General features: G+C 36.9%; 1 protein-coding gene across 5 annotated transcripts in view; it reads right to left on the reverse strand.

The window, feature by feature from the left end:
* ARFGEF1 (ADP ribosylation factor guanine nucleotide exchange factor 1) overlaps positions 1-12,675 on the reverse strand; it is a 143,884-nt gene that overhangs the window by 53,069 nt on the left and 78,140 nt on the right. For all 5 annotated transcript variants that reach the window (XM_055116633.3, XM_034966183.4, XM_057303025.2 and 2 more), the window contains 5 exons: positions 9,006-9,117; positions 7,270-7,475; positions 6,917-7,001; positions 2,658-2,829; positions 503-654 (listed from right to left, as the gene is read on the reverse strand). In XM_055116633.3, the coding sequence (XP_054972608.1) occupies positions 503-654; positions 2,658-2,829; positions 6,917-7,001; positions 7,270-7,475; positions 9,006-9,117 (727 nt within the window). The remainder of the gene's footprint in view (positions 1-502; positions 655-2,657; positions 2,830-6,916; positions 7,002-7,269; positions 7,476-9,005; positions 9,118-12,675) is intronic.

Consider the following 12,675-nt stretch of genomic DNA (forward strand, 5'->3'; position numbering starts at 1 on the left):
GGGAAATCAAATTTTAAAGAATAAGTATCATTCTCACTAAATCAACCCACAAACACAAATAATATTGTCTTCTGTTCCTTACCCTACTTTCTGGGCCCCAGGCATATTCAGAAGCCTGATATAAGTTCCTGGGCCCAAAACACTTAAAGAAAAGAAGAGCCTCATGATCATTTGAAATGTGAGTTAACTCCAAAGGCTTAAGCATAACTCATTTAGAGAAAATCAGGCCAAGGATTAATGATCATTCTCCAAAACTTTTCTTTGCTTAATTCCTAAGATTACACAACTATTAATTACTTATAGTGAGTAACTCCTCTTGCTCTCTTTAAGTAATAGAAAATTTGTATCTACTATGTCCTAAATAACATGTTATATGAATTTCACCTCAATATGTCTACACTAATGTGTTATATCACTGTATCGCTTCCTTAACTTAAAAATATTATAAATGTAGTTATATATAAATGTACACTGCAATCAAACATTACTTGAAAATTCTAACCTTAAACATGGGCCTCACATGCTCCAAATGTGTTGCACTTGTAAAGGGTGCCTGAACATGGCTCACGGCCTCCATGAGTGCTTTAGCTGTCTTGGCCATCTGCTCCATTTCTAAGTTATACAGAAGTCTTCTTTGTTTTTCACTGGCTACATCTGAAACAATAAACACTATCAGCATTTTAAATATAAAACATTTAAGAATTCTATTTTGATATTTTACTATCAAATAATAAACACCACCAGTAATTAAAAGTAATCCTAAGAAGCAAGACACAAGAGATCCCATATTATATGATTACACTTATATGAAAAATCCAGAATAGGTAAAATCCATAGAAATAGAAAGTAGACTGGTATTTTCCAGGGGCTGGGGGGAGACAGAATAGGGAGTAATTGCTTGATGGGTTTGGAGTTTCATTTTGGGATAATGAAATCTTTTGGAATTAGAGGTGGTAGTTGCACAACGCTATGAATGTACTAAATGCCACTGAATTGTTCATTTTTAAATGGCTAATTTTATGTTCTATGAATTTCACCTCAAAAAAAAAAAATTGCTAGACTGGGAGTCAGGAATAAGTGGAAACCTATGAAAAGGGAAACGAGTAGGTACAACTTTCAGAATACAATTATCAGGGAAACAACCCAAATATGGAATGGGAGAAAAGCAGAAGAGAGGTAAAATGCAATGGCATCTGGCTGGGCGTGGTGGCTCACGCCTGTAATCCCAGCACTTTGGGAAGCCAAGGCAGGCGGATCACCTGAGGTCAGGAGTTCAAGACCAGCCTGACCAACATGGAGAAACCCCGTCTCTACTAAAAATACAAAAAAATTAGTCAGGTGTGGTGGCGCACGCCTGTAATCCCAGCTACTCGGGAGGCTGAGGCAGGAGAATTGCTTGAACCCAGGAGACGGAGGTTGTGGTGAGCCAAGGTGGCGCCAAGCCAAGATCGCGCCATTGCACTCCAGCCTGGGCAACAAAACCCCATCTCAAAAAAAAAAAAAAAAAAAAAAAAAAGAGGCAGTGGCATCTTTGTACCACACAGGCTTGAATGACAGCTCCTGAGTTAACAAGAAAACAACTGGCCATAACACTCCAGGGTAATTTTGGTGTTTTCGGCACACCACCATCTCCTTTCCATTTCCAGCTTCTCTTATTTCCTACCACCATATATAAAATAGGACAGAAAAAGAGGGATATGAGGATGATACAATATATAATATTCTTTTCTCCTGCCATTTGGATTTTACTACTGTACTCTGTTTAAACTTGAGATTTTAGTTCCAAGTGGAAGGGCTCAGAAATGCAGGAATCCTCTTTCTATATTACTGTTATATTCTTGAGCCATTACCCTCATCTCATTCCTGTAGTCAGATTTCAGCTCAAATTTAATTACCACTGTCCACAGGTATAGAGTGTCTAGAAGGGGGCTGGGTTCACAGTTGCCTCCTGGTGCTAGTTAGACCTAGGGACTCTACAGTGATATAACTTGTGGTCTGTTTGAGGTAGAAATTTCTAACTCTATGAGCTCTCACCTGATCCTAAACCTCCCCACCTCCTCCAATCATCCCTACTTCCAGCTTCCATTTATGTGTAACAAAAGATGAACAAATGGAAATATATTGCTTGAAGATGATGAGGAAGAAGAAAAAATGACAAGGGTTGAAGCCTGACTATTGGGTCTAACTACTCTTTATGACCTCCAAATCCTTGCTGAGGTTAACTACTAAATGGATCAGCATATATTAAATGCACACTGACACATGCATATAATGTATACCATTTTCCATTAATCACTGGTCAGTGTTATCTTTCTTCAGAATGTGGGGAAAAAATACAATCATATCACCAAACTCTATTATAATATTTCTCATCAAAACATGGTTCTAAACAATATTTCTAAGGTTACTTTATTCTAAATCAAGTGAAAAACTCTCTTTTAAATTAAAAAGTTTTTTCTTTTTTAGAGACAAGAACCTTGCTCTATTGCATATGCTGGTCTCGAACTCCTGGGTTCAAGTGATCCTTCTGCTTCAGCCTCCCTGAGTAGCTGGGGACTATAAATGCAAACCACCGCACCTGACCATAAGTGAAAAACTCTTAGGAACCCATATTTTTCCCCTTGAACAATCAGAATTCAATTAATTTAGATACTTACTCTGTTTACTTGATTTTGTAGGGATTGTTAGTTCTTTTGTTTCTTTCATTGATATCTTTTTCCCAGCTATTTCATTATAGATGGCTGATAGATACTCTTCAGGAAGGTCTTTACTGTCATTGATACCTCTATTCATCTTAATGTATTGTTCCTTTGTCATTTTATTTTTCACCTAGATATGAAAAACCATTATAATTCCTAAAAATTAACATAAAGGTTACACTTGTATTTTAAGGATATGAATATTTACATAAGAGATTTTGTAAATACTTTTGAGGATAGAAACTGGAAAGTATTCAACAAAATATAGATAAAAATGAAAAAAATCACAGAAAATGAAGGCAATACAGAAAAGATCCATTCTGGCATAAACTAATTCATGCTCTGAGGTGGACATGAGTAATGTGCAACCAGAAAGGAGGGAAGTTGAACAATGAAAATATTTGTTTTTGCTCAAGGTTTAAGAGCTTTTGCAGTCTCTCAAAAGGGCCATGACAATTATTGGAAATAAAGATATCAAAAACATTCAAATCTTAGTTTAGAAGAACATAAACGTGCTGTTAATGAATTTAAAGCTGACTAACAATACTTGAGATTTATTTAAAACCAGTTAACAATCTCTCTGACTGAGTCACTGTGGCAACTGAATTATGTCAGGTGATCTGTACAAAGTATCCTTGGAATGTTTTGTCTTGTATAAGAGTACCCTAAACAGAAATGCCTTTTGCACCTTGATAAAGCTGTGGAATACAAGTTTGGAGTCTGTAAGACGGTAACCCCATTACCAAACTTGGGAACTAGCATAGCCAAAATGTTTACACTTTACCTCCAGAAACCTAGATAGATAAAACCCAGAAGTCTTATGTGATGTCTCTGAAGAGACATTTATTTAATTAAATATATTTCTACGTCTTATATGATGTCTCTGAAGAGATATTTATTTAATTAAATATATTTCTACCACCTTCCATAAAGAACTTAAGGTAACTCTTAAGATATAATTTCTGTAAATTTACATGAAAGTACACAGAAAAACAATCAAGCGAGTCATCAGAAGCTTGCAAAAACTATAGAGAGTGTGGTGTTATGTGCCCGTAGTCCCAACTATTCAGGAGGCTGGGGAAGGAGGATGGCACAAGACCAGGAATTCAAGTCCAGCCTAGGCAACATAGCAAAATCCTGTCTCAAACAAAAACAAAAGTACAGAGGAACCAAAACTTTCAGAAAATGTAACTGGGATATATACACTTATTTACTTCAGATTATTCTGCAAACAGATTTTTCTAACATGTCAGAAAGGGAGGCAGGAGTGCTTTTCCTACAAATATGTAAAAATATTACCATGAAAGTTTTCAAATGTTTAACGTATCATTTAATGGAATAAAACCCTATTATCTTATAACTTTAAAAACTCAAGTCATGGCACTAAAAAAAAAAAAATGAAAGAAAGAAGCTTTTTTACCTAAAGTTCAGGTGAATGCTTAAAAAACACACCAGGAATAACAAAATAAAAGACTACACACTGCTGCCAATAAGAAGTAAAGGAAGATTAAAATCACCTGGAAATTTTAAGCATGGCAAAATGTTTTAGCATTATGCCAATCAGAGGCAGAGAAAAGTCTTGACAGAAAATCTGAAGTAGCAGTTAATTGCCTGTGGATCTGGGTTAGGGATCCCATACGTGGGCGTACAGAATACTTTGCTTTGAGGTCCCCAAAATAAAGTGCACTGCTTCACACAGAACACTTCTGCCATAGTGGGATTCTGAAGCTGTATAAAACAAAATCCTACTTTTCTTCTCCTGCCATCTTTTATGGAACATTCTACTCTTGACTTTTATCCTCGTGTGCTTGTATTAAGCTGTGCCTTATTTAGTGTTTAAATCACTTAAAGCCAGTTGTTACTACTGATGATTATTGTATACACAAAAATTGTGTTCTAAATATGCCTAAAATTTTTTTTTAATCACTGACTCACCACACACTACATAAAAAGTAGCCTAACTATAAATATTCTGGGTGAAAAGGGAACATAAACAGCTTGTTAAAATCCACCTATTTTTTAAGTTTGAAAGGAACTAAGAATAAGAATTAGTTTTAAGAAATTCCTTTAAAGTTATTTGTATTTTAAAATGTTGTCATTTGTTATAGTTATCTAAATCAACTGAGGCCAAGATCACGGGTACAATTTTCTAACAGATTACTTAGCTTCATAGAAACTCACAAGCTGTTCTACAGCTGCAGGCTGCATAGCAGCACATGACACCAGGCAGCAAGCTGATAAGGAACAGTTGGACAACAAGCAGTTGCCACCGCTAGACTAGGACTCCAAGCACATGTTCTGCAAACAGGCACTGTTACGCTAAAGACGGGACACTGTTGTGAAGGTAATACTCCCTAACTGGTATGTCCTTAGAAACTTTTCACAGTCTAGGTACTTATGAAAAGACATAAAAGGAATTTTTAATATTTCTTCAAAATAACATGAGTATGTACATATGTATAGGAAGACATTGCACAGGTGCATATGATATTGCTTATTCATTTAGAGAACCAAATGTCTTTTAAAGCATAGCTTTTTAAAACCAAACATATGTAAACCCAGGTTAAAATACTCTAGTGTAGATTGAAAAATCAAATGAAAAAATTAGACTGAAAATTCTGGTGTAAAAATATCTAAACAAATCCCAACTGTGAACTGCCTTATAAAGCCGTAGAATAGAAGTCATCATGCTCGATAATAAAAGCCCTGAAGGTGAGCTGCTTTGACTATACTGCCAAAAATATGCCAGAGGCAAATCTTGAATTATTAAAATCTTTAATAAATTTTTAAAGTCCTATATAAAATCAAGTAAATTTGTGGTAAATGCATAGTTGCTCAATATTGTGTTTAAAACAGGAGTAACTTCACATATAATCATATGTATATACTTATGTATATAATCGTATATATTCTTACTTTAGGTTTGGTATATACTTTCCTTATCTACTCTGCTTTAAATATCTCAAAACAGACACAAAAAATCCCTATACTGCAAAGGTTAATCTCAAAATTCAAATGAATTTTAATTTTTCCAATACATCTCAGATTAGAAAGTAGGTAATTTATTTTACAACCTAAGCATAACAAATATCATCAGATACCTACCCCTAGAAGTACTAAGAAATCCTTGCAAATAATTTATAAATGTAATTTTACCCAAGGATGTGAATGTGTGTTTTTAGAAACTAAGCAAAAAATACTAAAACTTTAAATCAAACTTTTTAAGTAGATATCAGAAATCAAGTGACAGTTCTTTAATATTTAAGAAGTAAATATGAATTTCATGAGGCAAAAGAACATTTCTAGATATCAGGTATTTTTAAATTATTGTTAACTTTTTAGGTATGGTGGTATGGTTATGTTTAATTAGAGTACTTCTCTTTTAGAGAAACACACTGAGATAAATGCAGATGAAATGGTATGATATCTGAGATCTGCTTCAAAATTATCTAGGGGAGGAAAGAGATATAGATAGAACAAGACTGGCCATAAATTGATAACTGTGGAAGGCAGGTAATGGGTACATTAGAGTTCATTACACTAATCCCTCTACTGGTGAAGTTTGAAACATTTTTTTTTTTTGAGACGGGGTCTGCCCTCTGTCACCCAGGATGGAGTGCAGTGACACGATCTCAGCTCACTGTATGACTTCTGCCTCCCAGGCTCAAGCGATTGTCCCACCTTAGCCCTCCAAGTAGTTGGGACCACAGGCACATGCCACCATGCCCAGCTAATTTATGCATATTTTGTAGAGACAGGGTTTCATCATGTTGCCCAGGCTGGTCTTAACTCCTGGACTCATGTGATCCGCCTGTCTCGGCCACTCAAAAGTGCTGGGATTACAGGTGTTAGGTACCACGCCTGGCCTGAAACATTATATTTTTTAGAAGGATGGTTTATACACAGTGTTTTTCCATGTTGTGACAAACTGACATAAGACCTATAAATGTCTTGTTAGATTAAAATTTATCTTAAGCTTTATACAGTTGTCAATCATGAATGACAAATACAGAAACATTTTATAGATACCTAAAAGTCTAATTTTAATTACTACCAGAAGTTGCCTTTGTAAAATGTTCACCATCCCAAATTAAATACCCAAATATGGTGACTGGTTTAACGGAATAAAACTAAAATTTCAACTATTACTTACTGAATTCAGAATAATGTACTTATTTTGTACCGCTTATTGTAAACTGACTTAAAAGAAAACATACCTGTGGACTGTGAAGGTCTGTGGTCAACATGATAATTGAATAAGCCAAAACATAAGCTGTATCCGCACTAGCAAAGAGAGTTTGTCTGGAAAAATAAATGTATCATGTTATAAACTTCTACTGTTTTATATAGTTTCATTTAAACAAGTCACCTCAAATCCCATAGCACTTTTATTTCTCTAAGTATCTCACATTACAATTTTTTATGGATTTGTTTTATGACTTTCAGATTGTAGACAATCTAAATTCTCTAAACAGGGGATTAGGTCCTATTATCTGTAAATCCCTGGATGCTACCTAGCACAGTGGTTTGGATATAACAGACAATCAATGAGCATTTGAACCTTATTTACCCTTGGTTGCATTCTAGGTATCTTGCAGCAAATTTTTCCATTAATCGATCGATTTTCTGAGCTTCCCCTGGAAGACGAAATCCTTCTAGAAACATACGAAGGGCTGAAACGAAGTCTTTTCCTGAAAAGTCATGTTGGTCCACATATGCATACATGACTTCTTTGTTAAATTTATCATTATCTCCCAGGAACTCACCCACTTGAGTCTAAAGTAAAAACAGAGATAGAAATTGATATTTTCTTTCTTTTTTTTTTTTTGAGACAGAGTCTTGCTCTGTTGCCCAGGCTGGGGTGCAGTGGCACGATCTCGGCTCACTGCAACCTCTGCCCCCAGGTTCAAGCGATTCTCCTGCCTCGGCCTCCCGAGTAGCTGGGATTAAAGGCACCTGCTACTGCGCCCAGCTAATTTTTTTTGTATTTTCAATAGAGACAGGGTTTCACCATCTTGGCCAGGCTGGTCTCCTGACCTCAGGTAATCTACCCGCCTCAGCCTCCCAAAGTGCTGGGTTTACAGGCATGAGCCACTGTGCCCGGCCAGAAATTGAGATTTTCATGAGATGTTTACATTCGCCACACAGCCACTTAAAAAGCAGAAAATTTTGTTAAGATCCACAGACTTTTGATTATAGAGTTAACAATTTCAAACACAAAGCTAAAAGTTAAACACACTAAATGCCTTCATAAATAGGATATTCTTTTCAGTTTAGAAAATTTAAAAAGCAGATTTTACACACACACACACACACACACACACACACACCAGTCATCACTCAGTATCAGTGGGGGATTGGTTCCAGGACCCCGCATAGACACCAAAATCCATGGATGCTCAAGTTCCTTATAAAAAGTGGCACAGTATTTGCATATAACCTACACACGTCCTCCCATATACTCTACTCCCATATCTAGATTACTTATAATATGTAATACAATGTAAATAGGTTTTCTGTATTGCTTAGGAAATAACTACAAGAAAAAAAGTTCGTACATGTTCAGTACAGATGCAATCACCCATTATTTCCCCTGAATATTTTCAATTTGTGGTTGGTTGAATCCACAGATGTAGAATCCATGGATACAGAACTCATGGCTACGGAGGACCAATTAGAGATGATTATATTATAACCAAGACTTCTTTTTGTTTGTTTTTGAGACAGACTCTCACTCTGTAGCCCACGCTGGAGTGCAGTGGTGCAAACTTGGCTCACTGCAACCTCGGCTCACTGCAACCTCCACCTCCTGGGTTCAAGTGGTTCTCCTGCCTCAGCCTCCTGAGTAGCTGGGATTACAGGAGCCCACCACCACGCCCAGCTAATTTTTTGTATTTTTATTAGAGACGAGGTTTTGCCACGTTGGCCAGGCTGGTCTCGAACTCCTGACCTCAGGTGATCTACCCGCTTCAGCCTCCCAAAGTGCTGGAATTACACATGTGAGCCACTGTGCCCGGCCAACCAAGGTTATTCTTTATGTTTTACTTACCTCTATATTTAGGAAAGCATTTTAAAGGAGTCACAATATGTATTATTAACTTAAAAAAGAATTTTACAGAAAAGGGGCCAGGCGTGGTGGCTCACGCCTGTAATCCCAGCACTTTGGAAGGCTGAGGCAGGAGGATTGCCTGAGCCCAGGAATTCAAAACTAGCCTGGGCAATATAGCGAGACCCTGTCTCTAATAAAAAGAAAAAAAAATCCCAAGAATTTTACAGAAAAGGTTAGAATGAAAATGGTATTCTTACAGAGTCTAATCTTTCCTCTTGATGTAAGAATTGGGCAATATCTTCAGGTGTGGTGCCAAGCATCCCTTGTTCTTGGAGGTACTGTATTCCTCTCTTTGGTTTCTTATTAAATCTAGATGATGTTAAATAAGAACATTAAAAATAGAAAACCATTCGTAGTCCCTGAAAAGATCTTAAACCACAGTAAATTAATTTTCTAATAGCACCCAGAAAATAGTAGCTTATTTAATACACATCAGTACATGAATGTACAAAATAATTACATTGTGCCAAGTTTTCTTTATTCTTTTCTTTTTAGAAATAAGTCTCATATGGAAGGCCATCTTTATTACTATCATTTCACTGACTTGTTTACTTACTTTTTTACAGTATGAAGTATTTTTTTATCCATATCCACAGTGGGAAATTAGACTATGAGAGACTATTAGAGAGAATGCCATGTAGTAGACGAACTTTGAGTAATACTAAATATTTCATACAGGCATACTTCATTTTATTGCACTTCACAGATACGTGTTTTTTACAGGTTGATGGTTTGTGGCAACCCTGCATTGAGGGTCTATCAGTACCATTTTTCCAAAACCATATGCTCTCTTTGTATCTGTGTCACATTTTGGTAATTCTCACAATAGTTCACACTTTTTCACTATTATATCTGATACTGTGACCTGTGATCAGTGACCTTTGATGTTGCTATTGTAATTGTTTTGGGGTGACACAAACCACGTCCATATAAGATGGTAAACTTAATCAATAATTGTGTGTGTTCTGACTGCTCCACTGACTGGCTGTTCCTCATCTCTCTTCCTTTCCTTGGGCTTCCCTATTCTGAGACAAAAAAATACTGAAATTAGGCCAATTAAGAACCCTACAATAAGTGTTCAAGTGGAAGGAAGAGTCGCACATCTCTCACTTTAAATAAAAAACTAGAAATGATTGAGCTTAGTGAGGAAGGCATGTCAAAAGCCAAGACAGGCTGAAAGCTAGGTCTCTTGAGCCAAACCAAGTTGTGAATGCAAAGGAAAAGTTCCTGAAGGAAGTTAAAAGTGCTACTCCAGTGAACACACCAGTAGGAAAGCAAAACAGCCTAACTGCTGATATGGAGAAGGTTTTCACGTGTGAAAAGAAGATCAAACCAGTCACAACATTACCTTAAGGCAAAGCCTAATCCCAAAAAAGGCCCCAACTCTCTTCAAGTCTATGAGGCTAAGAAAGGTAATGAAGCTGCAGAAGAAAATCTGGAAGCTAGCAGAGGTTGGATCATGAGATTTAAGGAAAGAAGCAGTCTCCATAACATAAAAGTGCAAGGTCTGATGGCAAGTGCTGATGGAGAAGCTGCAGCAAGTTATCCAGAAGATCTAGCTACGATCATTTATGAAGGTGGTTATACTAAACAACAGATTTTCCATGTAGATAAAACAGTCTTTCTTCTACTGGAAGAAGATGCCATCTAGGACTTTCATAGCAAGGGAGGAGAAGTTAATGCCTGGCTTCAAAGCTTCAAAGGACAGACTGGCTCTCTTAGGGGCTAATGTAGCTGATGATATTAACTTGAAGCCAATGCTCATTTACCATTCCAAAGATCCCAGGGTCCTTAAGAATTACATGCTAAATCTACTCTGCCTGCACTCTAGAAATGGAACAACAAAGCCTGGATGACAGCACCAGCTGTTTACAACATAGATGACTGAATATTTGAAGCCCACTGTTGAGATCTACTACTTCAAAGAGAAGATTCCTTTCAAAAGATTACTGCTCATTGACAATGCACCTGATCACCTTAGAGCTCTGATGGAGATGTGCGATGAGATTAATGTTGTTTTCATGCCTGCTAACACAATATCCATTCTGCAGCCCTTGGATGAAAGAGTGATTTTGTTTTTGCAGAAATGCAGTCTCACTATGCTGTCCAGGTTGATCTCAAACTCCTGGGCTCAAATGATCCTCCCACCTTGGCTTCCCAAAGCTGGGATTACAGGCATGAGCCACCGTGCCCTTTCCTCAGAAGTAACTCTGAATTTCAAGTCTTTTTTTTTTTTTTTTTTTTTAAGAAATGGAGAATTGCTACATTGCCGACACTGATCTTGAACTCCTGGCCTCAAGCCTCATGAGTAGCTGGGATTACAGGCATAAGCTACCATGCCAGGCTAACTTTCAAGTCTTAAAAGCTGCCATGTAGAGAGATACTACTTAAAAGCTGCCATGTAGAGATACTACTTAAAAGAGATACTACTTAAAAGCTGCCATGTAGAGAGCTGCCTTATAGCTGCCATGTAGAGAGATACTTCTGTTGAATCTGGGCAAAGTAAGTTGAAAACCTTCTGGAAAGGATTCACTGTTCTAGATGCCATTAAGAACATTTGTGACTCATGGGAGGGGTAAAAATACCAACATCAATAGGAGTTGGGAAGAAGCTGATTCTAACCCTTATGGACGATTTTCAGGAATCCAAGACATCAGGGGAGGAAGTAACTGCAGATGTGGTAAAAGTAACAAGAGACTTAGAATTAGAAGTAAAGTATGAAGATGACACTGAATTGCTGTAACCTCATGATCAAACTTTAACATATGAGTAGCTGCTTCTTATAGACAAGTGAAAACAGTGGTTACTTGAGATGCAATCTATTACTGGTTAAGATGCTGTGAACACTGGTGGAAAGAAAATAAGAGATTTAGAATATTCCATAAATTTAGTTTATAAAATTGCAGCAAAGTTTGAGAGGACAGACTCCAATTTTGAAAGACATATTACTGTAGGTAAATACTATCAAACAGCATTACATGCTACAGAGAAATCTTTCGTGAATGGAAGAGACAATCAAGGCAAAAAAGTTTACTGCTGTCTTATTTTAAGAAATTACCACAGCTACTCCAGCTTTCAGCAACCACCACCCTGATCAGTCAGCAGCCATCAACACTCAGGTAAGACACTCTACAGCAAAAAGATTACAACTCATTGAAAGCTCAGATGGTTACTAGTATTTTTCAGCAATAAAGTATTTTTAAATTAATGTGTGTACATTGTTTTTTAGACATAAGGGGGTTATAGGTTAATAGACTATGGTACAGTATAAACATAACTTTAATGCACTGAGAAATCAAAAAAATGGTGTGACTCACTATATTGCAATATTTACTTCACTGCTGTGGTATGGAACTGAACCCACAATATCCCTAAGGTACTCCGAATATACATTCTACTTAATCTTCAAGTAATCTTGGCTCATTTGTCCAAATTAATTAGACCACACGAAACCTTTCTCAATACAGCTCCAGATTCTCTCTCACTCCCTTCTCCTTCCTCTGCTCCCATATATCATATCCCATTCCCTAAATCTATTTTTAGAGTCTATTTCCTCTGCATGTCTTTTACCTGTTCCATTCACAGGGGAGTCTCCCTCAGGCTTAAAGATCCAATTCAAATGTTACCTCTTTGTTTACAGATCATTTACTTCCTACTTTTGTTACTTTGGTGCTCCAACACCTGTCATTTGGGCTATTGCAAGAGTTCTTAAATGGTCTCCCTAGCTCATGTTGCCCATATTCTAATGCACCCTTCAGGCTGCCAGCAAAGTCCTATTACAAAACAGAAATCTGATGATGCTACTCCTCTGCTTAAAGTCCTTCACTAGCACGCTAGCGCCAAGAGGAACAAGACAACAAAAAGTCC

Source organism: Pan paniscus, chromosome 7 (assembly GCF_029289425.2).
Source record: "Pan paniscus chromosome 7, NHGRI_mPanPan1-v2.0_pri, whole genome shotgun sequence".
Taxonomy (NCBI): Eukaryota; Metazoa; Chordata; class Mammalia; order Primates; family Hominidae; genus Pan; species Pan paniscus.